Genomic DNA, 27,460 nt, shown 5'->3' on the forward strand with positions numbered 1-27,460 from the left:
CCTCATAACTCATAGAATTGTAAGACTATCAAGTCTTCTGATCCTGCTTTCACCTAAATGACTCCCCATAAAAAATAATTAAATATAACCTGCACCCTGAAACTAACAGCAGGGGCTAGAGCATGCATGTGTGATATCGCTAAAAATTGATATCTTGATATATTTCCAAATGTTGTATATTGATTTATTTATACACGTGTGTGTGTGTGTGTGTGTGTGTGTGTGTGTGTGTGTGTGTGTGTGTGTGTGTGTGTGTGTGTGTGTGTGTGTGTGTGTGTGTGTCTGATATAGAGCGATATCCGCTTTCCTTCACAGATACGTGTTGCACTCTTTACCGCCTTTCACTGGATTGCACTCGTTTGACCAACCCATGTTTGAGCTCACCTCAGGACGGCCACTGCTATTCATATGAGCGACAGCTCTCTATCGAGACAGCAATAGTCCTGGAGTCAAACCGCTCAAGCCATTGATAAAGCTGCCAAGTCATTGCATGGTCACTAATGTTGAAATAAAACGCTTTCATTGCGTGGAAAGTTTTACGGAAATAAGTCATACCATGACATAGGGCTGGACCGATAAACGATATATCAAATCGCGATAAAATTCATGTCGATAAGGATGATCAACTCTGGACATTTTCTCTCGATATGGATTAATCTAACACCCAATCAAACAGCAGAAATAAAAAAGTGAAAACAGCCAGTCAGCGTGCAGCTTTTAACTTGCACGTCAAAGTACACGCTCTACTGGCAAAGAAAAGTCGACACGAGAAGGAAAAAATGTGTGGAATCGGCAACGAACGTTAAATCGAAAGTGAAACTAATCAATGTTTTGAAATCGGCCATCACTATACAAGTTGTTTAGTTTTTTGGCGCACCAAAAATATTCTCGTCGCTTTATAATATTAATATTGAACCACTGTACTCACATGAACTGATTTTAATCATTTTTTAAGTACATTAATGGATCTTGAGAGAGGAAATGTCATTGCTGGCTATGCAGGCCTCACTGAGCCATCGGGTTTCAACAAAAATATCTTAATTTGTGTTCCAAAGATGAACGGAGGTTTTACGGGTGAGGAACGGCATGAACGTGAGTTATAAATTACATTATTTTCATTTCTGGGTGAACTAACCCTTTAACTACTTAAACTCTGCAGACCCTGTACAGGAATGACATGTATATACTTTCAATTTTAAATGTCTGTGGAGGAGCTCTGACCTCATATGTGGTACCATTTGAAAGCTTAGCCTCCACTTTCTGGAGATATGCATCACTTTGGCATTTGTTTTACAAAGTAACTTATTTACACTAAATTACTCTGGTACCCTTTGTATAAATCTTGCATACAACATGATACAGACAAAAATTATTTTTCCCACTATTTTCTGGAATCTAGTGGAAACAGCCCAAACTGTCTGCAGGGTGCTAGAGCACACAGGGCCTGAGTTACACACTTTCAAAACTGAATTTATAACCCAAAAAATCAAAAAAGAAATGGGGGGGGGGGGGGTATTACTTTTTGGACAACATATACTTAAATGATTATCACTTTTAGCAGCGGTTTATGAAACTTCAAAGGGTTTCCTTTAAAGGGTAACTAAACCCTAGACCAGTGGTTCTCTAAGTGTGGTACTCGGGCTCCCTCTAGTGGTACGCAGAGGAATCACTAAATTAAAGTTGCTGTAAGGCAATTCTAAAATTTGTTTCTATTATAAACACATTATAAGGTTAGAAAAGTATTGCTGAAACACGTTACAAAGAATGTGAACTGTGTTGTACTAAAACGGCCATCCCCTAACACTATAATAACTAGAGCTTAACCATTAGAGCACATTCGCATCAGTTCGCCCGTTCAATCGCACGTTGCTTTCACTACCGTTAGTTACTACAGCCTACAGTTAGCTAGCTAGTTATGCCTTCATCACGTAAATGCATATGACCTAATTGTAAAACGTATAAAACAAAATATCAATAGAAGAGATATCAAGAAGAGGTGGATTAATTTTGTGAACAGCTACCTTGAACACCACCAACACCAGCCTCTGCAGTGATCGTTTTACACCGGATAGTTTTACAAACGTTCATCGGAGACGACTGGGATTCACTTATAATCCACTGCCGGACCGACGCAAGACTTCATCCGCCCGTCCCGCCAACATCTGGTGCCATCGTTGCAGTACGTGCCACTGCCCAGTTGTCTTGTGTGCTAAGGGCTAACTGCTGCTTTCCCGCTAGTGGGCGTGGTTTCAGCGCAGACAGTGTTTAATTTTGACTTTAAATATAAATTAAAATTAAAACAATACAGTTTAATTTCATCTTTATTTGAGTAAAGTTTTTTTTTTACATTTAAGTACATGAGAGTTTTAATTTAACTTTTAGATATAACACATTTTAATTTCATCATTATTTTATTTACCTGTATGTAAGTACAGTGCAGTGTCAATGTACAAACTGTGTATTTATAATGTCAAAGTGGCTGACAACAAAAAAATATTCCTATTAGGGAATAAACCGCCTCGTTTTTGAACTGTGCAGAGCTGTAGCTGAATAGTTAGGCCTACTACACTACTGTATTTTAATGTTGGTCATTATGGTGGTACTTGGAGAGGCAAATATTTTCTGAGGTGGTACTTGGTATAAAAAGTTTGAGAACCACTGCCCTAGACCAACTTTTTTTAGTTAATGATCTGCAAGACTGGAGCTTTATTAATGCTGCTCATTAATTCGAGTAAATGTTTTGACATTTGGGTATAAAGTGTTTTAATTCTGTAATATATGGTGTAAAACCGTCTAAGTGCTGCCCTCTTAAGGTTGAATGGTGGCTACTGCAGTTGAATTTTCCTATTGGACGTTGTAGGTCATCGCGTATGATGGTTCTTCCAACGGCTCACTACCACGCCCCTGGCACAAGCTCACCATGCTCTCAGAAAGGTTTTCCCCAATCACATGATAAGAACGGCTTCACTCCAGTATGAACTCTCATGTTACATGAAGTAGAAACATTATGAATGAAACTTACTTGACACTTGCTTTAACATTGTAATGAAGAAAATATGTAAGGAATAATTGACGACGGGCCGTTCAATTATTAGAATGATAATGCACACCTGAGGTGGTGATGCGGTCACGACGCGAAGCGGAGTGGCCGTTACACCTCGGGTGTGCATTATCATTCTAATAATTGAACGGCCCGGAGTCAATTATTCCGCTTATGCTACGGTTACCACACCTCAAGACATCGATCCGATTATCGTTATTGTGAGTAGGACTATTTCTTCCGCGTCTCATCCAACGGCTCTTTTGCTAGTTCCGAAAGAGAGCGAGAGCGAGAGCGAGAGCGAGAGCGAGAGCGAGAGCGAGAGCGAGAGCGAGAGGCTACCTCTGTGCGTCTCTAAACAGCGCTGTTATTACCTCGCTATAGTGGAAAAAATGTCATGTGTAGACAATGTAGACATTAAGTTGCTACACTATATAGGCCTATAGGCTAACTGATCAAATCATCAGGTCAGCGCTGAAAACACCTTTTTGTGCAAACTGTAGTGTATGTGTGCGAGCACATGTGATTGCAGTAATGAGACAGAAAAGCTTGTGAATGTATATATATTCATTTAATTATTATTAAATCGTTGCATTCTGTTTTTTTGCTTGTTTTTTTTTTTTGCAAAAATGAATGAAACACAAAAGGCCTTAGGCATATCTATATTATTTGTTGTACCTGCAATAATAACGGGGGAAAAAATCATGCAGCAGGCCTACCAGCTGTATTATATTTACTTTTTGATTCATGCTACAACTTTATTTATCTAGACCTACATGTTTTATTTATTGAAATTAAACTGCACGCTTCCGTTAATTGTAAAATTAGACATTGAAAATGGCAGATCAAGCGCAGGGAGCTGTGTAGTGGAGATTGTCTTTTCCTGTTGGTCCCGGCCTTGATTTTCTGTGGCGTTTGAATTTTTGTTTCCTGAGAGGATCAGGCTCCATGGTTTTCTTTCTTCTGCTGAAGGTGCCCAGTAGCTTCTCAGGCTTGTTTCACACTTGTGCCCTGTGACAGACATGATTTGCCTGCTCTCCAGCCCTGCTTCAGACAGTATTTGAACTGCTGTGCTTCTTAATGAATGGTTGGTGTATCTTTTGGATAACCCCACTGCCTCGCAGATGCAAGGAAGCATATTTCCGAGGTAGTTCACACCCATGGGTTCGTGAGAATACCAGAACTCTCGCCTGTCAAGCTCCTCCTGTGTCGCTTTCAGAGGATGAAGATAGAAGGATGTGGCATCAGGTGGGCATTTAGTGAGGTACTTTTTGAAGCTTTTAACTGGGCAAAGGGGGTCACTTGTGTTGGCAGACATGAATCCTCGGTAACAGTCTTTTTTGGGATCGTTGGGCTTTTTGTGGTTTTTTGTTTCTGCATTATAAGACAAGCAAACAAATTCACCTCCATGTTCATCTTTTTTAATAACGAATGAATGCTGTCTTAACTCTCGATTTTCCTCACGCCCCCTCCTCGCCAGGTTCAGCTGAATGTCAAACCAGACCTTGCGAACCAGTCCGGCTGCTGTGTCTGGTGACAGATACGGAGAGTGACGAATGCGCTGTATTTCAGCAGTGGAGATGGGAGGATGATGAGTACTGACGTCTTTCCCAGCCTTTCGAAACTTTTTGAGGACGGCCCTGAATACGTCGTTGGATGACTTAAATTCCGATTGACCAATGATGTTGTATTTGGATATATAGCGGTTCAGTCCAGCTCTAAGGGAAATAAAACTTGACACTGAATACTCTGCGCCGGATGCGTTTCGGACAGTGGCATAGAAAGCTCGCAGCAGGGTATTTAAAGTGGATGCCCCCTCTCTCTCTACCTCATCCAGAGACGTATTTTTGGCTTTAAGCCAGTCGTTAAACACATTAACTGCCCAAGCTGTTGTTTTTTTGGTGTTTTCTTCGTGTTTTTCTCCCTCGAGTATGTCTAGCTGTTCTTCGCTAATCATTTTATGTCTTTTGTTGTTGCCGGCTGTCTTTGATGTCCGCTTCCGTTTATGTTGTTCTTCATCTGGACCGTCTAATACTCCTGCCGCCCATTTGTTGAACGTTTTATAGTTCCCGTAAATATTAAAATTAACTTTAGGAAAATCGTCTGTCATGGTGTTTTTTTTTAGTCCTGTAATTTCCGTTATTACAGTTAACTATGCGAAGTGATATGGAACTGTAATGCGGTCAAGAGCTGCCTGGAACTACGTTCGCTGTGCGTCTCCCAGAAAATAATTGCACACCTCAGAACGTTCATCAACCAATCAGATTCAAGCATTCAATGGCCCCGTAGTATAAGGTTAAATAATGCAGTTGTCAGTACACGTCAGGCTTTCCTTGCGATATTATTGCCGCCCGTCATGTGTACAGATAATTTTCATACATGAGAAGCACTTTCAAACCTTGACAAGCAAGTGGTTGTCATGGTAACGAACAACAACACCGTAATGTGCTGGCGTATATAGTCTAACTTTTATTTGAGGAAATCTTTTTATAATAGGCTATTAGGTTTTAACTTATTGGTCCTGCGCTGCTTATTGATTCAGTTAACTTGAATGAAAATACATTGTATGTATCTGATCTATTTTAGTGGCATTCAGTATAAGGATTTGACTGTTCATAGATTAGGTCAGTCTCATTCTCTCTTGCGCTGCTTCGCTAGCATCGGGAGTTAACGCAGTTTGAGCCAGCGGCTCGCATTGATAAGGCTCCGGGTCTGTGTCTACAGACAATTCACCCTCCTCCACTTCAGGGGAAGGTGGGGGAGAATGACCGCTCTGTTGCAAAACTACTGCCGTCACTCCAGTCATTCTCCATCTTTGCGACTCGCGAGTCAGATAACTGTCAATCAATCTGTCACAGCAGGTCTTAGGTGTACGCCCTCCGTTCAGTCCTGCCCTTGGTTAATCCCCTCTGTCTCCGCTGGGCTCTGCCCACTTTTCCAGCATTTTAAAAATATTGCCAGTGGGTGGAGTTAAGCGCTGAGCTGGGGTTTAGTTACCCTTTAAGATGACACCAAAATTGTGTATTTAGACCACTGAAGATACCAGTCTTATTTTCTCTTGTATATTTAGCATTGCTCTTTAATGAAGAAAAAGTGCTTTTCCGATTACTCGATTAATCGATGGAATAATCAGTAGAATATTCTATTACTAAAATAATCGATAGCTGCAGCCCTAATCTTGTCCATAATTTACCATGGATTTACTGTTGTAACACTAACTGCACCATGGTACTGTGGCATAAATGTGAGATATATTACATAATTGTATTTTATTATTAATGTAGACATGCATTTAATATATTAAAGAAGTAATAGAAAATTATTACAGTATATTTATTTAACTATAGAATTTGAGCATTTATACTAAATGCTTTTAGGCTACTGTTTTCAATACAAACACCATAGAAACCATATAGATACATTTTGCCATGGTAGTGAAGAGCTAAATGCATGGTTTTAACTGTGGTTATCATGATCTAAATGTATGATACTATGGAAGACCAATTGTTAATTTTAATAAAACTCAGAATATTTCAATTTTACCATATAAAAATGAGGTTGTTACCATTTTTACAGATGTCCATGTTTTTGTTAAAGGTGCACTATAACTTTTCTGTCCACTAGAGGTCGCCTATTCAAAACAAAGGCGTAGTTTGATGACGGCAAGTTTGAGTGCAGAATCTTGGGACATGTGGTCTTCACCTCACAGCCGGTGGAAAAGAATTGGGATAGGACTCGGGCAGAAATCACGTTCATGGATGTGATTATTAACATTACTGTAGTATGACGCAGAAGCAGGAGCGATTGTTAACAAGAAGAGCGAAACAAGCCACGCGAGCAGCGGGACCTTTATTATGGCATAGTCGCCGGCGGGACTTTTATTATGACACAGTCGCCGGCGACATTTCTGCTTTTATGACTGGCATAATGTTGGCTTGACGTTCGAGATTCGCGAATTTAGGGACCGTCTCTAAAGTTACATGCAACATTGGTATACACATTTCTAACTTTAATAGCATTTGAAGATGCTTACAGTCATAAAACCAGCTGTAAAGTGTTCATCTAGGTGTCAGGTATGATGCACACATTTTGGATTTTAGATATTTAATCAAAAACTGTCAAATCATATGAAAATATGGATATGCATTGTTTCACTAGGATACTGCTTGGGCTCGTACAAAAAATATGCTCGATTTAAATAGCTGATAGAACACTGTTGAGAATATTGCTTGAGAATATATTTACAGAGATAATATTAGAGATTATTATTTACACCAAATCATTATTTATGCGTTATGCGTTGCTATTGACGACGGCCATTATAAGGAAGGAAATCCCACATAATAGAATCTAGCTTAAAAAAGTGCATAGAGCTGCTTGATTTATTTGTTGTTTGTTGATTTTCAAAAATAAAACTTGTTGAAATATTTTAAGTGTGTGCATCTGTTCTTTTTGAACACTTTCATCTCATTTGAAGAAAACCATGATAATATTGATAACCGTGATAATCTGGGTCACTATAATCGTGATGTGAAATTTCCATACCGTTTCATTCCTAGGTAACGCAGCTCTGTTTATCAAATTAGATACATCTGAGTGTGTTGAAAATGATGTTATGACTTTACTCTGTGCGTTCTCTCGGCGGCTGCTATGACACTTGTTCACACTGCAGTGAGTGTAAAACGTTTCTGTAGAATAAAACCGGAAACCGAGGGGAACGCAGATATGACGCCATTGACAGGGGACTCCCTCACACGTCCCGGTTCCTTGGTTAAAATAGCACTCTCTCATGATTTACAAATAGTTGGAAACATTTGGGATATTGTAAGTACTCAACTGAACAAAATATATAACACTGGCCTAGTGGTTTTTGGATATTTTACTGAAAAATTTTCACATAGTGCACCTTTAATGAACATAAATTTACATCTGCATCCTACTAACTCAAGCTACTACTACTATTGTCAACTCACTGTCAAAAGTGATTTCTAAGAGAAAAAACCTGTAATATTATTAATATTAGAGGTCGACCGATTCAGCGGTTTTGCCGATTAATTGGCACCGATAGCTGATTGGCGAAACAATTAGTTATTGGCAAAAATCCATACCGATAGTTTTTCCGGGTTGCGACCGTTGCTGGAGCAGCTGAGAAGGGTGCGCTGTCATTACACAGTGCGAGCGCGTTAACAAGAGTCTGCTGGGTTGTTGCCTGTTGATAACGCCTCTTGTGGTCTGATTGGTTGAAGGACTATCCAATTGCATACGGAGTCATTTGAATTATGCTCGTTTATCAAGCCTCTTGTGGTCTGATTGGTTGAAGGTATAGCCAATTGCGTGCGGAGTCATTTAATTTATGCCCGTTTATCACGCCTCTTGTGCAGTAGAAATTACATAGCAGCCTCCCCAGACCAGTGTTCAATCTTAAATTAAGCTTGGTCTGGTGATAGCCAGACAATGAAAGAACAGCAGTATGTATCTCATTTGAAATTTTAAAATTTTAAACAAAAATATTTGACATTTATCGGAATAATTATCGATAGACTGATATTAAAAAAAATTAATCAAGATCATTTTTTGGCCATATCGCCCAGCCTTACCATGACATTACCAGCAGAGCTTCCATTGAGTTCTAAATTACTGCTCATGTCAAATTTGGAAAATTCTAGGATGACATTTTGATTCAAAGGACAAAAACTTGTTTTATATGATTTTGTGCTATGATCAAAAGCAGTCATGAAGTGTTACGGTACTTCAGGATAACTCTCAAAGCGGCTGCAGAAACCAGTCATGCCTTTGATATTGTGAAAAACATGCTGTTAAAGGCAGGGAACAAAAACAGATATTGAAAATATTTATATGCAATTTCAAAAGCAATTACATATGCAATAATGTTTTTGTTTTGCAAAGTGCTGACAGGTTGTATTCAGACAAAGGTAGATATTTGAATAAAACGTACACCTGTCAGTTAGCTCGGCAAACAGACCAAGTATTAAATAAAGACAGCAGCTGTTGTCCAATGTAAACGACATTAGGATTGCCAGGGGTAGGACAGCACAGCGGCATTAGCATATGTCAGGACCCGCTGGACTTAAGCACATCCCCATTATCTTCAATCATTACAAAAGTAACAAAGCACTTCGTTTAAAGCCAGATTTAAAGGTGTAACTATGCAGGATTTTCACTATACAGGACATATAGACAATATAATCCCTCTCAATCATTACTTATAATTCACTAGTAGTGTGTGGTGACGTATTTTACACTGGCTGTATTTTCGCGACACAAAAACAATTCGGTAATGTTGCTTATTGCCTTATTGATTGCTATCTGTAACTCAGATTACTAGGTATAGGAATTCATTTTTTATGATGACACGTAATGGTTTATTAGCGCACAGACTGAAGATGGCTAAACTCATTCTCAAATTACAGCAAGTATTCTAATTATTAGCATAACTGTTCATTCATACAGACAAATATGACACTCAAAAGTTTAATAAAAAATAATAATGTTACATTTATATATAGCGCTTTTCTAGGCACTCAACGCGCTTTACATAGAAGGAGGGAATCTCTAGGCTAGGGAATCTCCTCATCCACCACCAATGTGCAGCATCCACCCGAAACTACTAGTGTCGCGGAGCTGGAGTGTTACGGATACGTGGTGTTGCCATAGACAATAAATTAATTAATTTGGTAAATAAATATAAACAACATTTATTTATACATCACACAACTATTTACAACACAACAGAGGTTGGCTTTGCTTGAGTTGTTGCTCTGGATTTTGTTGCTTTTAAGAAAAAAAACCTAATTTTTGCCCGTTTAGGTTCGTCACCTTCTCCATTGCATTTTTACCATTAAAATCATAAAAGCATTTTACCATTAAAATATACCATAAAAAATAAAGTGTGCCAAGAAAACATCTCACACACTTGAATTACAAAACCACCACCAGCCTGCACAGTGGTAACAAGGCATGATGGATCCATGTTCTCATTCTGTTTACGCCAAATTCTGACTCTACCATCTGAATGTCTCAACAGAAACCGAGACTCATCAGACCAGGCAACATTTTTCCAGTCTTCAACTGTCCAATTTTGGTGAGCTTGTGCAAATTGTAGCCTCTTTTTCCTATTTGTAGTGGAGATGAGTGGTACCCGGTGAGGTCTTCTGCTGTTGCCCATCCGCCTCAAGGTTGTGCGTGTTGTGGCTTCACAAATGCTTTGCTACATACCTCGGTTGTAACGAGTGGTTATTTCAGTCAAAGTTGCTCTTCTATCAGCTTGAATCAGTCGACCCATTCTCCTCTAACCTCTAGCATCAACAAGGCATTTTCGCCCACAGGACTGCCGCATACTGGATGTTTTTCCCTTTTCACACCATTCTTTGTAAACCCTAGAAATGGTTCTGCGTGCAAATCCCAGTAACTGAGCAGATTGTGAAATACTCAGACCGGCCCGTCTGGCACCAACAACCATGCCACGCTCAAAATTGCTTAAAATCACCTTTCTTTCCCATTCTGACATTCAGTTTGGAGTTCAGGAGATTGTCTTGACCAGGACCACACCCCTAAATGCATTGAAGCAACTGCCATGTGATTGGTTGATTAGATAATTGCATTAATGAGAAATTGAACAGGTGTTCCTAATAATCCTTTGCTGCCTCTTCTCTTGAGCTGAGCCAGAGCGATTTCACGCCACAGCGCCAAAACGGTATTTATGTTTTTGAATTTCGTAATAAAATGGACATAATTTGAAATCTAAGACGGTTTCTCAAATCAATAGTAACGAAGCACAAAGATTATTGTGATTTATTGGATAGGAGGCGTGCAACAATGTCCCGCTCATTCATAAACTGAAAACAGGATGACTAATCGATTCTTGGGATTTAAGAATCAATATCAGTTCGTAAAAATGAGAAACGATTAAAATCGAGAAATCAATATTTTTTACCCAGCCGTAATTGTTAGGCATAAATTAGGTCAGCCGAAACTGGGAACACTTCCCCTAACACCTGGTATACTTGTTACATCATAAGAAGAATAGCATCTATGCTAATAGTGGTCTCTCTGTTTATCACAAGATTTACTGTAGTCAGCCATATCCGGGCCGTATCCAGACCAGATGAAGGACCTGCGCCTAGACACAACCACAACGCATCCCTGAAGTGTCAGCAGAGATTGTGTCAACTAGACTCTCCTCTGTGAAGGCCTCATCGACACAACAGCCAGTGACACTGATCCTCAACAAACTCGTCTCCATACTGGCGTGATGACTCCGATCTTCAACCAGATGGAACTGAATAAATATTTTGAATGTTTTGATCCAATCTGACTTCTGATCTGTAATGCTGCCTGAATCATAAAATCATACACTATTCGTTCGTTGGCCGGAGGAGAACTGGCCCCCTGACTGAGCCTGGTTTCTCCCAAGGTTTTTTTTCTCCATTCTGTCACCTGATGGCGTTTTGGTTCCTTGCCACTGTCGCCTTTGGCTTTTGACTTGTTTAGTTGGGGACACTTAATATTCAAAAATATTATTGATCTGTCTGCATTGACAGCATGAGCTGAAATATGACATCACGGTTTTCTCCAGAGTAGCTTTAGAAATTGATTAATGAATCACCTGATGGAGTTTTGGTTCCTTGCCACTGTCGCCTTTGGCTTGCTCAGTTGGGGACACAATTTTCAACTAAATATCCAAATAAATTTAATTACTAAACTAAATTAATTATATATCAACTAAATTACTGATCTGCCCACATTGTCACTGTATGACAATTGAAAGGAGCTAGATGACATCACCGTTTTCTCCAGAGTGGATCAAATTATTTTGCATTATTTTCCTGTTTAACACTAGGTGCGTTTACATGGAGCACTGTAATCGGTTTAAAAGTCCAATCAGAATAAAAATACTCCATATAAACACCTCAATCGGAATAAATATGGCCAAACCGAATGAAATTGTAATCGGTTTGAGAGGGGTGGGATAAACCTTTTCATGAACCGATCAAACGAAAAATTCCACCATGTAAACGATCTTATCCAATTACTTTGAGTGCTGCACGTCTTTCTGTGACGTGATATACAGTGCGCGCGTGTCCACAACTGAAGAGCGCGCGCCGCACTTACACCAGGCTAATGTTGACAAGAGAGGAAAGTTCATTTTTCTGAGGTATTAAACTTTTTATTTCGTAACATGTTATGAACATGATGTTTGAATAATGACACAGACATAGCCTGGCTACACCATCTCATTTTGACAGCGTTTGTCCTAGGCTTCAACTGCGCCTGACAGAATAATTTATTTTTCTGAGGTGATTCTTACACTTTACGACAAATAATAAATAGCTTTTATAAAACTGTACAAGTCCTGGTGGACGTTGAGAGCTGCCATTTCAACGGGGAACATTCAAGCTGCTCTCTGTTTCTCGTTAGTTAAGTTAGCTATAAAAAGAAAGTTCAACAACTGCTTCAAATTGGTTAAGTAACATTACCCACAGTCTACTTTAATTACTTTTGTTAATATTTATACCTTTTTGATTATGGTATCTTTCCTTAATCATCTTAAATACAGGGAGTGCAGAATTATTAGGCACGTTGATTTTCTGATCATTTTTTTTCCAGGCACATTTGACCAATTCCAAACCACAGTAATCCTAATAACTACTATTGATTTAGTATTTAATAATGTATAAGTGATATATAATTGTTCATGAAGGCTGGAAATGAAAATCACCTTATATTCAGGTGTGCAGAATTATTAGGCATGTTTTCTTTTACAGATAAATTGAGCCAAAAAAGAGATTTAACTCAGACTGAAAAGTCAAAAAGTATTAAATGCCCATGAGAAGGATGCAATACTAATGCAATACTAGACATTGCAGTTAAGGCATGACCATTGGACAGTGAAATGCTCGTTGGGTCAGCAGGATCAGACAAAAACAGGTGGTGAAGAAAAGACACCTGTTAACTGCAAAAGAATGAAGAATTAAGGTGAAGAATTAAGGGTGAAACCATCAGGAACCCTTTAGTCTCCAGCGCCACCATTTTCCAGAGCTGCAACCTACCTGGAGTCTCCAGAAGTGCAAGGTGTCAGGATCTCAGAGACTTCAGTTAGGTAAAGAATCCTAAAAAATGACCCCCACTAGATAAGAATCACAAGCTGAAGTGTTGCAAAATACATGAAGAAGGTTTTTTTATAGGCTTTATGGACAGATAGGTTGAGAGTGACTCTTGAAGGACCAGCACCACATCCTCTAGTACCACTGTTTGAAGAATTCATCTTCCAGAATCTGGCAGTACGTTTTGGGAGTTTTACATTTTTAGTCCATCTCTGCAAAACGGACTTCAGGATGGACTAAAATGAACTCCCAAAACATACTGCCAGATTCTGGAAGATGAATTCTTCAAACAGTGGTACTAGAGGATGTGGTGCTGGTCCTTCAAGAGTCACTCTCAACCTATAAAACCTATAAAGCCTATAAAAAACCTTCTTCATGTATTTTACAACACTTCAGCTTGTGATTCTTATCTAGTGGGGGTCATTTTTTAGGATTCTTTACCTAACTGAAGTCTCTGAGATCCTGACACCTTGCACTTCTGGAGACTCCAGGTAGGTTGCAGCTCTGGAAAATGGTGGCGCTGGAGACTAAAGGGTTCCTGATGGTTTCACCCTTAATTCTTCACCTTAATTCTTAATTATTTTGCGGTTAACAGGTGTCTTTTCTTCACCACCTGTTTTTGTCTGACCCTGCTGACCCAACGAGCATTTCACTGTCCAATGGTCATGCCTTAACTGCAATGTCTAGTATTGCATTAGTATTGCATCCTTCTCATGGGCATTTAATACTTTTTGACTTTTCAGTCTGAGTTAAATCTCTTTTTTGGCTCAATTTATCTGTAAAAGAAAACATGCCTAATAATTCTGCACACCTGAATATAAGGTGATTTTCATTTCCAGCCTTCATGAACAATTATATATCACTTATACATTATTAAATACTAAATCAATAGTAGTTATTAGGATTACTGTGGTTTGGAATTGGTCAAATGTGCCTGGAAAAAAAATATGATCAGAAAATCAACGTGCCTAATAATTCTGCACTCCCTGTATATATGTTTAGTACTACTAGTAATGATGCTGAGCACGTCTTGAATGCTTCATGTTTCACCGTATATCCTATGTTTTTATTAATAATTTGAGTGCATTTTATTGTTAATTTTGTGTTTTTCAAAATAAATGAATTGAATTCATTTTTGATTCCGCATTCATCATTCACAGCTGTTGAAATAGCTATTGTATAGGACATAAATTAGGTTAAACTACTGCCTGTCCCCCCACAGAAAAATAAATAAATATAAAAATTACCAACACAGAACTATTGATCCACGATACGTAACGAATCTGAGGCGGCAGACAAACTGTGTGTGCATGTCACAAAATGATTCCTACTGATAGTCAGCACATGTAAACACCAGATCGGTTTAGATAACGTCTCATGTAAACAGCCCACCGAATCTTTCAATCTGAATTATTTTAATCGGAATGACAAAAAAGTGTGCATGTAAACGTGGCTACTGTGAAGCTGCTTTGAAACAATCTGCATTGTAAAAAGCGCTATATAAATAAAAGTTGACTTGACTTTTTACAATGGAAAAGAACCATCACCATGCTTATTTAAGCTGAATAACACTATTTTCTTCTAGATCTGCTGTACTGCCTGAAACAAACTGTGAAGCACTATTTTCCTGTAATCACTGCTGCTTTGAAACAACCTATATTGTAAAAAGTGTTATATAAATAAAAGGTGACTTGACTTGATTTAAAGGACTTTAAAAGGTTGGATGGATGAAAATTGTCTCCAGTTTAATGAGAAAACGATGGAAGTTATTCTGTTTTGTCCCTCACAGCTGCTTGAAAATTCCAGTACTCACCTGGGTCCTCTTCAAACAAATATTCATACCGATGTCAAAAACCTAGAGGTTATCTTTGATCCTAATCTAAAGTTGACAAATACATTTTGTAGTCAGAGCCAGCTCAAAACTTTTCTTAATTTTCAATGATTCAGACACTGTTATTCAAGCATTCATCTCTATGAGGCTTGATTACTGTAATGCTTTGTGTTCTGGAATTAACCAGTTCTCATTTTTATAAAAATATTTTTTATTGCTTTATATTGTGTTTATTAAATATTTTCTTATAATAATTCTACTCACATTATTTATATCTATATTTTACTTTAGATTTGTACATGACTGGTATTTATTATTTTATGTTATTATTTGTTTATGGGGGTATTTTTACAGGATGATGTATGTTGTGCTGCTCTTTGGTCGGCATTCATCTTGTTTTTAAGGTGCTATATAAATAAAATTTGACCTTGACTGTAGACAGTCTGGTCTATTTACAAAGAGTACCTGTTATCTCATAGCCGCTGGCAGCCAACTGCCCCGCCATGTATTCGCCATCAGAGCTGTTATGAGAGCAGCCCCACGTCCTCACCCAGATCTTCTGTGTGCCAGGAATTACACTGTAAATAAGGCAGAAGATTAAAAGGTTTATCATCCATGATTGCTTTCTGTTGAGGGTTGCTTGGATGTTATATTCTGATACACATAGATCTACAAAAGAAGATACCGGAAAACAACGTAGAAAAATCTGAATCTACACTGTAAAGCAGTCATTTTCAAGATTGTTTGGCAAAGATTACTGTTATATATCTGCCATAACAGCCATGACAGTCAGTCAAACATTTAATTCCAAGCTTTATCCACTAGATGGCAATATTTACTCCATTTGTGCTGGTTTGTGCCAGTAAATTTTAGCATGTGCTGCTTTGGTTTTTAAGATATTAAAACAACATTTATAGGTCATTCTGAGGTCAATCAGCACCCCACATGCTCCAAATTCATCCAAAATAGTCTCAATCGTTTGTGCTGGTAAACTTTTCGTTTGTGCTGCTTCCGTTTTTAAAATATTAGACTTTGAATTCTAGACGATGACACCTTGTTTCTTTGGTTCATGGGTAGCCTAAAACATTTTTATGCTTTAGGCCTATAGTATTTGTTTCGAATGTGGGCGGCCCTGAAACGTTCCTTTTAGCTTTATATGATCTAAAACATTGAGGAAAATGTATTCATTTTTATTTATTTTATTCTCAAAAAACCTGTTTGAGGTCATTAGCTGCATAAAGACACCTGTCCACCCCATTCAATCAGTAAGAATCCAACTATTAACATGGCCAAGACCGAAGAGCTGTCCAAAGACACTAGAGACAAAATTGTACACCTCCACAAGGCTGGAAAGGGCTACTGGGAAATTGCCAAGCAGCTTGGTGAAAAAAGATCCACTGTTGGAGCAATCATTAGAAAATGGAAGAAGCTAAACATGACTGTCAATCTCCCTCAGACTGGGGCTCCATGCAAGATCTCACCTCGTGGGGTCTCAATGATCCTAAGAAAGGTGAGAAATCAGCCCAGAACTACACGGGAGGAGCTGGTCAATGCCCTGAAAAGAGCTGGGACCACCGTTTCCAAGGTTACTGTTGGTAATACACTAAGACGTCATGGTTTGAAATCATGCATGGCACGGAAGGTTCCCCTGCTTAAACCAGCACATGTCCAGGCCCGTCTTAAGTTTTCCAATTACCATTTGGATGATCCAGGAGTCATGGGAGAAAGTCATGTGGTCAGATGAGACCAAAATAGAACTTTTTGGTTATAATTCCACTAAACGTGTTTGGAGGAAGAAGAATGATGAGTACCATCCCAAGAACACCATCCCTACTGTGAAGCATGGGGGTGGTAGCATCATGCTTTGGGGGTGTTTTTCTGCACATGGGACAGGGCGACTGCACTGTATTAAGGAGAGGATGACCGGGGCCATGTATTGCGAATTGTAATTTTGGGGAACAACCTCCTTCCCTCAGTTAGAGCATTGGGTCGAGTTGGGTCGAGGCTGGGTCTTCCAACATGACAATGACCCGAAGCACACAGCCAGGATAACCAAGGAGTGGCTCTATAAGAAGTATATCAAGGTTCAGGCGTGGCCTAGCCAGTCTCCAGACCTAAACCCAATAGAGAATCTTTGGAGGGAGCTCAAACTCCGTGTTTCTCAACGACAGGCCAGAAACCTGACTGATCTAGAGAAGATCTGTGTGGAGGAGTGGGCCAAAATCCCTCCTGCAGTGTGTGCAAACCTGGTGAAAAACTACAGGAAACGTTTGACCTCTGTAATTGCAAACAAAGGCTACTGTACCAAACATTAACATTGATTTTCTCGGGTGTTCAAATACTTATTTGTAGCTGTATCGTACAAATAAATAGTTTAAAAAATCATACATTGTGATTTCTGGATTTTGTTTTTGTATTATGACTCTCACAGTGGACATGCACCTACGATGACCATTTCAGACCCCTCCATGATTTCTAAGTGGGAGAACTAGCAAAATAGCAGGGTGTTCAAATACTTATTTTCCTCACTGTATTATGTATTTTTTATATATATATATATATATATATATATACACAAACACACAAATATAACTCATATATATAAAATATAGCTGCAAGCAGCAATACCGGGGCAAATCGCAAAGAAGAAGACAAGACATGCCAAAATGGCTGGCAGTGTCAGATCAACTGCAGCAATGAGCAATTAATCACATTAAGATGATTTTAGGCAAAAGGCTGAAAAATGCATTGTAGTCTGAGAGTGTCAGACCAACTGCAACAATGAACAAGTATACAGTTTAAGAAGATTATGCAAAATGGCTGAAATATCATAGAGTCATTAATAATTTAATCCAATGGTTTATCAATTTTGACCAATAGGTGGCACAGTTATTAAATGGATGTGGTGTGGTCAGAATAAGGGAACAATGACACTTTTGACCACAAGGTGGCGCTGCCCCGAAACTTTTTGAATCCCTTCAAGGCATGGTGCCGAAGACATATACTGAGTTTCGTAACGGTACACTAATGCATTCCTAAAATACAGAATTTTAGCACATAATTCAAAATGGCCAACAGCCAAAATAGCCGATATGGTAAAATTGGATATGGCATGATCCTTTATGATTTTTGGACAAACAGTTCAGAAGTTATAAGCAAATTAGAGCTGCAACTAACGATTATTTTTTCTGTCGACTAATCTAACGATTATTTTTCCAGATTAATCTTATTATTCTTTTTTACTGATTATTGTATTTCAAAGAGGGTAGTGAATTTGTATATTATTTTAACATGAAATCAATGAATGATGACAATATTAATTGTATTTCAGGAAGGGTAGTGTACATAGTATGCCATTTTATAATGAAATATATGAACACAAGAAGCTTTTTAAACATAATATATATTGATACTATTCATCATAAAATGTATACAGAGTAGGCCTAATTAGGAAAAGTTGTTTACTATAGTAGTTGAGTATGATTTACTTATTGATTTGTGTCAATAGTAAAGAAAATGCACTTGTATTTATCTGCAAAAGGTTCACATACAGGAGCTTTCAGCATAGTGTTAATGTATAACTAGTCGTCTATTTTGAAGATACATGTGCATAAACAACGACTAAAGCTGCCAGAAGTTTTTGCCCAAACTTCAAAGACACATTTAAATGATTAAAGCTAGAGGCATATCTTAACTTTAATGTTACTTTAATCATGTAAACTACCTATATACAGCATGTTTTATGCATATGTGTTTGGGACAGAGGGGAACCAGGTCGCATTAACAGGAGATATATGCAGCCCATAATAAATAAAAGCACGAGACGTACTGGGGTCGGAGAAGAACCCAGGAAAATGTGACCGTCTGTTGCAATACACGCGCCACGGTTCAGCTGCGCGAGAGAACACTGGCAGCAGGGTTGCCAGGTTTACACAACAAAACCCACCCATTCGTTACTCAAAACTAGCCCAAAACAAGCCCAATCGCGTTTCGGGGAGGTTCTCTGGTAAACATCGCGTTCGGGGGGTTAAATATGTGTGTTTTTTTTGCTTCAACCCGCGGACATGAGACACAGCCCGCGGCAACAGTGTAGAAGTAGCCCAATTCCGCGGAAAAAACCGGACTTGGCAACACTGACTGGCAGTGTGAAAGCTCCCGCTCTCCACGCGCACAGCACCTGCTCTGCCACCGCGCGCAATGTGAAACCGACGTTACAGAGCGAACAAAGCACAGTTTTACTCTGCTTCTGTTTAAAGTACTCCCACACTTTTGAATGTCGCGGTCTGGCTTTATATGATAAATGATCATTTTCACTATGCCCGGGAGCAGAAGCTGCCATTATTCTAGATCTTCTGTTCCATTCTAGAACGTAAATAATGTGCCGCCGACGCGTCGACGCATTTCACGCACGTCGACGTATTTTCGTAGTCGACGTCATCGACGACGTCGACGCGTCGTTGCAGCCCTAAAGCAAATACAGCCATTTTTCGTATCTCCGGACCAGTAGGTGGCGCTGTGCCGAAATGCTGCATGTTGCCTCAGGTCATGCTTGTGACGACATGTACCAAGTTTGGTTTGAATACGATAAAGCGTTGCGGAGATTGCCTTAAGTGTGTTTTCACAAGCGTTACGTAAAATTTGTTTGCGTGTTTATCGAAAGTTGATTTGACGAATCAACTTGATTTGCAAGATTTTTTGTCAGCATGGTCTGAAGATGATCTGGTTCAATTTTCGTGCAAATCGGAGTAACCGTCTAGGACAAGTTTGGAAAAGTAGTTTTTTTGGAAAATTGAAAAAGGCGGGAAAATTTTTACGACAAAAAATGACGACATATTCAGATCGAATCGGCTTGAGCCAAGGAATCAGAGGAAAAAAAGAATTTTTTTTTCTAGTCCTTATGGTTCAAAAGTTATTAGCATAAACAGGAGTCAAAATTTGGACTGACGCTAGAGGGAATGAGTTAGAGACTCCTGGCTGGCAGTGTCAGATCAACTGCAGCAATGAGCAATTAAAGTCCTATTAAGGTGATTTTAGGCAAAATAGCTGTAAAATGATAAATACAGTCAACAATAATGATTTAATGATTTATCACTTTCAATCAATAGGTGGCACAGTTACGAAATTGATGTGGTGTGGTCAGAATAAGGGAACAATGACACATGCAAAGAAAGATTGGTGTCAATATATCAAAGCTGGGTGTCAATATGGTGTCAATATGTCATTGCAGAGATATAGCCTCAAGAGGCCTTTTCATTATAAGTATGGACCACATGGCGGTGCTGTTTTGAAACCTTTTAAGTACCTTAAAGGCATGGTGCTGATGGCACAAACCAAGTTTCGTAATGATACAACAATTCATTTGTAAAGCATAGCATTTTATATCATAATACTGCATTGTAGTCAATGGGAATTTCATGTTTTGTTCTATTATAGCGCCACCAAGTAGCACAATCCTACCATTTTTTTATGCGTCCTCGGAGTGAGCCCATACATGTCTGTGTCAGTTTTGGTGAAAATATCTAATTTCGTTTTGGAGTTATAGACATTTATATGAAAAAACACATGAAAAATGACTGACACCTGACTTTGATTGGATTTAACTCCCCCTTACTATCAATATTTTGACATTTGGGTATTAGCAAATGGCTATCGACCTATGTTTCCGAACTTCTGACGCTGGTTTCGTCTCGATCGGACTAGCGGTTTCGAAGATATCAGCTAACGTTTTTTAAGCGCTAAATTGCAACGCTGCACAAACCATAGACCGAAACCTGGCAAATCTGGTATTGTTGGACTCTGCGAGGATTCAGGAGACAAAAAAAGTTAGTCCCATGAAAATAAGTCTCTCACCCAAAGTTATAAGCATTTGAAAAAAAAAATTATCCACTAGGTGGCGCTGTTTCGAAAGTTCTCATGCTCCTTCAGGGCATCGTGCTGATGACCCAAACCGAGTTTTGTAACAATCCGTTCATGTGTTCATAAAATACAGCATTTTATCACATAATTCAAAATGGTCGATATGGTAAAATTGGATATCAGACGACTCTGCATGACGTCCTGAATCTAACAAGACCCCTTTAATGATTTTTGGACAAACAGTTCAGAAGTTATAAGCAAATACAGCCATTTTTCGTATCTCCGGACAAGTAGGTGGCGCTGCGTCGAAACGCTGCATGTTGCCTCAGGTCATGCTTGTGATGACATGTACCAAGTTTGGTTTGAATACGATAAAGCGTTGCGGAGATATTGCCTTAAAGCTACACTGTGTAACTTTTTTAGTCTATTCTTAGCTAAAAACACTTAGTTCTTTCAAAAATATATGTGCTCATTAATGTATATTTACTTCTTTCAAGTAATAAAGTATTCTCGTAAGTTTATAATATGCCATTGAAAATACATAAGGTAATGGGATCTAACGGTGGTCGCCATGTTGCCCCTCCATCTTGAAAGTACATTAGCCAAAGAGGGACATACCCGTAAATTCAAGCTTCGCTTTTCGCGTTTTAACCGGTTTTAATACTCGATGGCACTGTACAAAATTCTCTGCCTCGCGCATGTGCGCGTCAACTTGTTCAGACTTGTCTGGTGCATGTGCAGAGAGTTTTCATCTCAGCAGCGTCCAGTAACAGTTATACGGAGTTTTCCTGGCTTGTTTATTCCTCAAAAGTCTGTTTTTCCTTGTGTGGTATTTCTGTGCGTTAATAACTCCGTGAGTAATAATAGTTATTGTCATTGTAGATGTGTTTCAGAGTGTGTCATCGCGTAATTCAGTTGATGTCACCTCAGAAGTATTTTTGTGTCAACATACAATAGCGTAATGCACACCTATTTGAATAATCATTCAGTTATTTTGTTATCAACAATGTTTATTCGTTTATAGAAAATATTTGCTTGTAATGTATGTTGATTAGGGATGAAACGGTATGGAAATTTAACATCACGATTATAGTGACCCAAATTATCACGGTTATCAATATTATCACGGTTTTGTTCAAACGAGATGAAAGTATTCAAAAAGAACAGATTCACACACTTAAAAAATTTCAACAAGTTTTATATTTGAAATTCAACAAACAACAAATAACTAAAGCAGCTCTATGCACTTTTTTTAAGCTAGATTCTGTGGGATTTCCTTCCTTAATGGCCGTCGTCAATAGCAACGCATAAAGCATAAATAATAATAATTTGTCGTAAATATAATCTCTAATATTATCTCTGTGAATATATTCTCAAGCAATATTCTCATCAGTGTTCAGCAATGATGCATTTAAATCTAGCATGTTTTGTGTTAGAGCCCAAACAGTATCCTAGTGAAATAATGCATATCCATATTTCCATATGATTTGACATTTATTTTATTAAATATCAAAATGTGTGCATCATACCTGACACCTAAATGATCACTTTACAGTCAGTTTTATGACTGTCATTCTCTTCAAATGCTATTGAAGTCAGAAATGTGTATAACGTTACCAATGTTGTGTGTAACTTTAGAGACGGTCCCTAAATTCGCCAGCGTTATGCCAGTCATATCAGATGCGCTGTGGTTCTGCTGTGTGTTTTAAAACTATTTTCGCTGCTGAAATAGAACAAAAACAGTCCAACACAGTATGATGAGTGAATCTCCTGCGTACATCGCACGTTTATCTCTGCTTTGAGTGCAGATTTCAGCGAGTGAGCGCGGCGCACGCTCTGAACGCCTTTGATTATGAGACATTGCATTCATAAACTCAATATAAACACGTGCGAGTGGTTATAATGCGCAACGCGATTATAACAGACGGCTTTTGAGAAGACTAAGTTCAACAGCCAGAGTGACTATAGTGTGCAGCCGAAATTATACCCGCAAATGGCGGTTGTTAATGTCAAGCCCTGAATATTATCCCTTAAATGTCACCGTAGTCTTGTCTGAACTTGTTCGTTCGCTTCACGTTATTATTTCCAAGACGTAGTTTTGGTATTGAGGTCAAAGTCCACTTGCCTTGCGTTCGTAGTTTTGAAGTGTTTTCCCTATTACAGCGACTTTCTTCTGGCATGTTCTGCAGACAAGGTGACCATCTTAGATTAAGTTTCCCTCAGGACTTTTGTAAAAGCCAAAATATGACCACACCTCAGATTTGGTCCTTTTAGAGGCTGAACAATCTCCAGAGTGCTGTCACTGCCTTCTTCCATTTCTTCTCATTCAAAAACAGCGGTGAGCTGCGCCAGACTGACGCTGACTGGACAAGATTTACCGCGAGTTTTCACAATCGTGATAATCACACGCGGTTTTAATGATAATTAAATTTTATACGATATTACTAACCGTCACAAAATTTTATCGTGGTTTATCGTGAAACCGGTAATCGTTTCATCCCTAATGTTGATGGAAATATGTATCAGGTCTGATCGGCATATTAACAATTGTTCTACAGAGCGCACTGCAGTGCTAACGTTAAAGCGCCGCACACACTTTTGTAACCGGACACCGCTTGTTAGCAGCAGCAGCGGCAGCTCAGCTCCTTTGAATGCAGCTGCCTTTAGCGCCTATATATGGTACAATAAGCTCTGGTTTACGGTTACATCATACAAATGTAACTTATAAGTATAGTTAAACAGTTCTTAACTGTGTATGTATATTTACCATCCTTATTTGTTCTCTCACAGAAACCACATTTATGTACATATCCACGCAAACCTGTTTATGCCTTGCAATTGGATGACTGAATAAACATTACTATCATCAAAGTTCACTCTGGATTAGCTGCAGTTCTTTCTAGCCGAATAATTAGGCCAGTTGAGTTCCAACCATCCCACTGCGCACAGAATATCCCACAGGCACCGTGTCGAATGTGGACGAGGTCGAACTGGAAGCCATGTTAATCTTGGACTAAATCGGCCACCGTAGGAGTTGAAACGAAATCGGAATTGAGAGGAACAGAAACTAAAATTCGCTGGATGGTCATATACCTTTTCACCACTAGATGGGGGAAAATATCACACAGTGTAGCTTTAAGTGTGTTTTCGCAAAAGTTACGTAAAATTTGTTCGCGCGTTTATCGAAAAGGATCTGTGCACCTGTGCGCACCAATAGGTCTGTGAAATCCTGACAATACCTTTCATACTGGGTTAGTTTAAGGGGAGGGGGACAGTGTAACGTGACTGCAAGTGAAAGTTGTGTTTCTGACCTGTCTGCCTGAAGCTCTTCTCCTGCAGGCGGTTGCTTGTGCTTGCGTGCACGAGGCACAATGCTTCTCCTGGCAAACTGCCGCTCATGGGGAGTGGGGTCATGGGAGGTCACCATGTCCTCAATATCATCAACAAGGGAGTCACAAGCAGATGACATGATCTAATAAAAACAGATGCACCAGATGAAATACTGCAGAGTAAACTTGGTTTTATTCATTTAATTTAAATAGGGACAATGCACATTATAATTAACTTTTCAATAAATGCACCAGAGTTAGCCAAGGGCTATTTTTCATCTGAAGTCCCTGGACAGAATGTTACAAATCAACCTAAAACAGAATATATTTTAAAATATGAGAATATATGATAAATATACACAAAGGTTGCAATTAATGAAATGATGATGATGATGATGATGATGATGATGATGATATTATTATGAATAATAATAATGATGATAATAATAATAATAATAATAAAACAAAAAACATAGCATACACAGTCGAATAAACAATAAATCCATCTACCAAAAAAAAAAGTCTTAGATACAAATATTTGAAAATCTGGAATCTGAGGGTGAAAAAAAATATATAAATATTGAGAAATTTGCTTTGAGAAAGTTGTCCAAATGAAGTCCTTAGCAATGCATATTACTACTAAGAATACATTTGGTATTACGGTAGGAAATTTACTAAACATTTTCATTGAACATGATCTTTACTTAATATCCTAATGATTTTTGGCATAAAAGAAAAATCAATAATTCTGACCCATACAATGTATTGTTGGCTATTTCCACAAATATACCCGTGCGACTTATGACTGGTTTTGTGGTCCAGGGTCACATATGGTGCTTCTCAATCCCACACAAACTGTTTGTATCTTAGAGAAGTGGATCCCAAATTGGGGTAACAAAAAGCTGAGATTTGCCATAAATGTAATAATACGCCAGATTAAACTCCAAAATATCATTCAAACTGAGCATGTAATTCTCACTGGTATGCCTCCTTCTAGAGTAAAAACAGCAAAATGGTAGTGCTATAAAAGGTCAAATACAGGAGTCAAATTACCTATCTTGTGTGGTCCAAAATGCATCCACTCAAAGTCATACGCAAATGCGCATCGTTGCGGAAAAAAACAGGATTTTGCTATGTCACGTGCATCTTGCCTTGGCAAATCAGCTGTAAAGACATTACTACCCTTCTCAGCAATGTATCTGTGTTAATTGGGTTCTCAGCACTTACATAGATAATTATTTAAAACTCAAACTGATACAACTAAAGTCACGCCCATCTCATTAACCGGTGAGTCCTTTATTTAAATTAAAGCTGCAGTTGGTAACTTTTGTAAACATTTATTTTTTACATATTTGTTACACCTGTCATTATGTCCTGACAGTAGAATATGAGATGGATAATCTGTGAAAAAAAAAAATAAAGCTCCTCTGGCTCCTCCCAGTGGTCCTACTGCCATTTGCAGAAATACACCGCTCCCGGTAAGAAACAACCAATCAGAGCCAGGAGGAGTGTCTTAGCAGTGTCAATCAAGCTTGTGTGCGCGCTGATCACACCCCTCTCATGCACAGCGCGTACAGGCGTTCAAATTCAAGATTACCGGTGTGCCGCAGCTTTGCAGCTGTAACGTTAGTTACGGTTATATTATCTTACTAGCTATTTATTACTTATAGAAATAGTGCAACGTCATATAGTTACATTACATGTATTTCAAAATACGTAATGTTTTGAGGACCAAGTTTGTAGTCAAAGTATGGGCAAGGCCATAGTCAATGTTAATCATACTGTTGATGTTTCGTCCGTACTAGTGAATGTGTCATAACTGTTTATCCGCCGTCATCGGTGGCCCTGCTACATTCTACTAGCCTAGTTACTAGCCTGCGCGTTCACGGCAGGCTCCGTTGTGATGGAGGAGGAGCTGTGGAGGGAGGGCTGTAGCGCAGCCGAGAGCAAGGGGGAGTGACCTGTGAGTTGTGCTCGTTCAAATTTTCAGGCTAAGTCAACGTTTTCTAAAAACTCCCTACTCCAGCTTTAAGTATGATTGTTATATACAAATGCCGTATTGTTAGGAAGATATTATACCGTTAAATGTTACAGGTCTGTGCACCTTCTGGTCATTTAATTTTCTACTGAAAAACAAATAAGAGAAAGGGTTCCAGAAACTGAAAAACAAGAATTAAGCTACTTTTTCTTTTTCTTTTTTACCCATGGACAAAATAAAGTTTATGCTTTAATATTTGTTTTGCAAGTGTGGGCAGCCCTGAAACGCACCTTTTATCTGATTAGTCAACCCTTCCCATCTTCTGTACTGCAACAAGGTAAGCAGTAACTGCAATCTCACAATTAATTTTCAATGGGAGATTCTTACAGTGCAAAAATGTAACACATAAGTCTGAAGTAGTGCGTTTAGGTATGGGGTGCAGAGAAAGTGGTTGTTCTGTATGCAAACATCACATCAGTGCTTTGGTTGCCAATTTCTGCTCGCAAAAATTTCAGTGCAAGTTTATGAAGATGTGATGTGCACCCTCTTCAGCTCGTTAAAGACCACTCTTGCATTCTGGATTATTTGCAGTGGTTTGACAGTGCATGCTGGAAGACCTGTGATAGGAAGGGCCTGATCTTCCTAATGTTGTATACGGCAAATGTGCAGGACTGGGTAGTTCCAGCAATGTGGTCTGTGAAGTTTAAATGATCATTGATCACAACTCCAACAAGGTTCCTGGCTGTCCAGGATGGAGTTATGGTTTAAGAACCTAGCTGAATGGAGAAGTTGTGATGAAGTATCTCCCACTGAAAGTGAATTGTGAGCTCGTGGTTGCCTCTTATGCTGCATTCACATGGGGCGTTGGCGTTAACGCTTCTCATTTACTTTGAATGGTTGATGTCATGCATTGCCGAACTGAATTGTGGGTTCTGTCAAGTCACTTCACTCGCGTTGCAAGCGGCAGAAGTTGAAGATTTCTCAACTTTTCAAGTGCCAAAAACAAGAATTAAGCTACAACGTCATCCAATCAGATCACCCTATGCAAATACCCTAGAGCAGACGCTAGCCAATTGCGTTCATGCAACCCTAGAGCAGACGCGTTGTGTATCAGCGCCAAGCTTCAGCCACACCCTCCGTCAAGCGTTAACGCTGACGCCCCGTGTGAATGCAGCACTACTGTGTTGCAGTACAGAAGATGGGGAGGGTCAACTAATAAGACAAAAGTGTTTCAGATCAGCCCACACATGCACACACAATTTAAAAAAAATTACCCATGGAAAAAACTAAAAATGTAGCTTA

General features: G+C 38.9%; 1 protein-coding gene across 2 annotated transcripts in view; it reads right to left on the reverse strand.

The window, feature by feature from the left end:
- cdkal1 (CDK5 regulatory subunit associated protein 1-like 1) overlaps positions 1 to 27,460 on the reverse strand; it is a 491,565-nt gene that overhangs the window by 449,248 nt on the left and 14,857 nt on the right. For both annotated transcript variants that reach the window (XM_079836708.1, XM_079836709.1), the window contains exons 2-3: positions 24,163 to 24,323; positions 15,461 to 15,573 (exon numbers count right to left, since the gene is read on the reverse strand). In XM_079836708.1, coding sequence (XP_079692834.1) covers positions 15,461 to 15,573; positions 24,163 to 24,320 — 271 coding nt within the window. In that variant the 5' untranslated portion in view covers positions 24,321 to 24,323. The remainder of the gene's footprint in view (positions 1 to 15,460; positions 15,574 to 24,162; positions 24,324 to 27,460) is intronic.

This window comes from Gobio gobio (genome assembly GCF_949357685.1).
Source record: "Gobio gobio genome assembly, chromosome: 15".
In the NCBI taxonomy this organism is placed as follows: Eukaryota; Metazoa; Chordata; class Actinopteri; order Cypriniformes; family Gobionidae; genus Gobio; species Gobio gobio.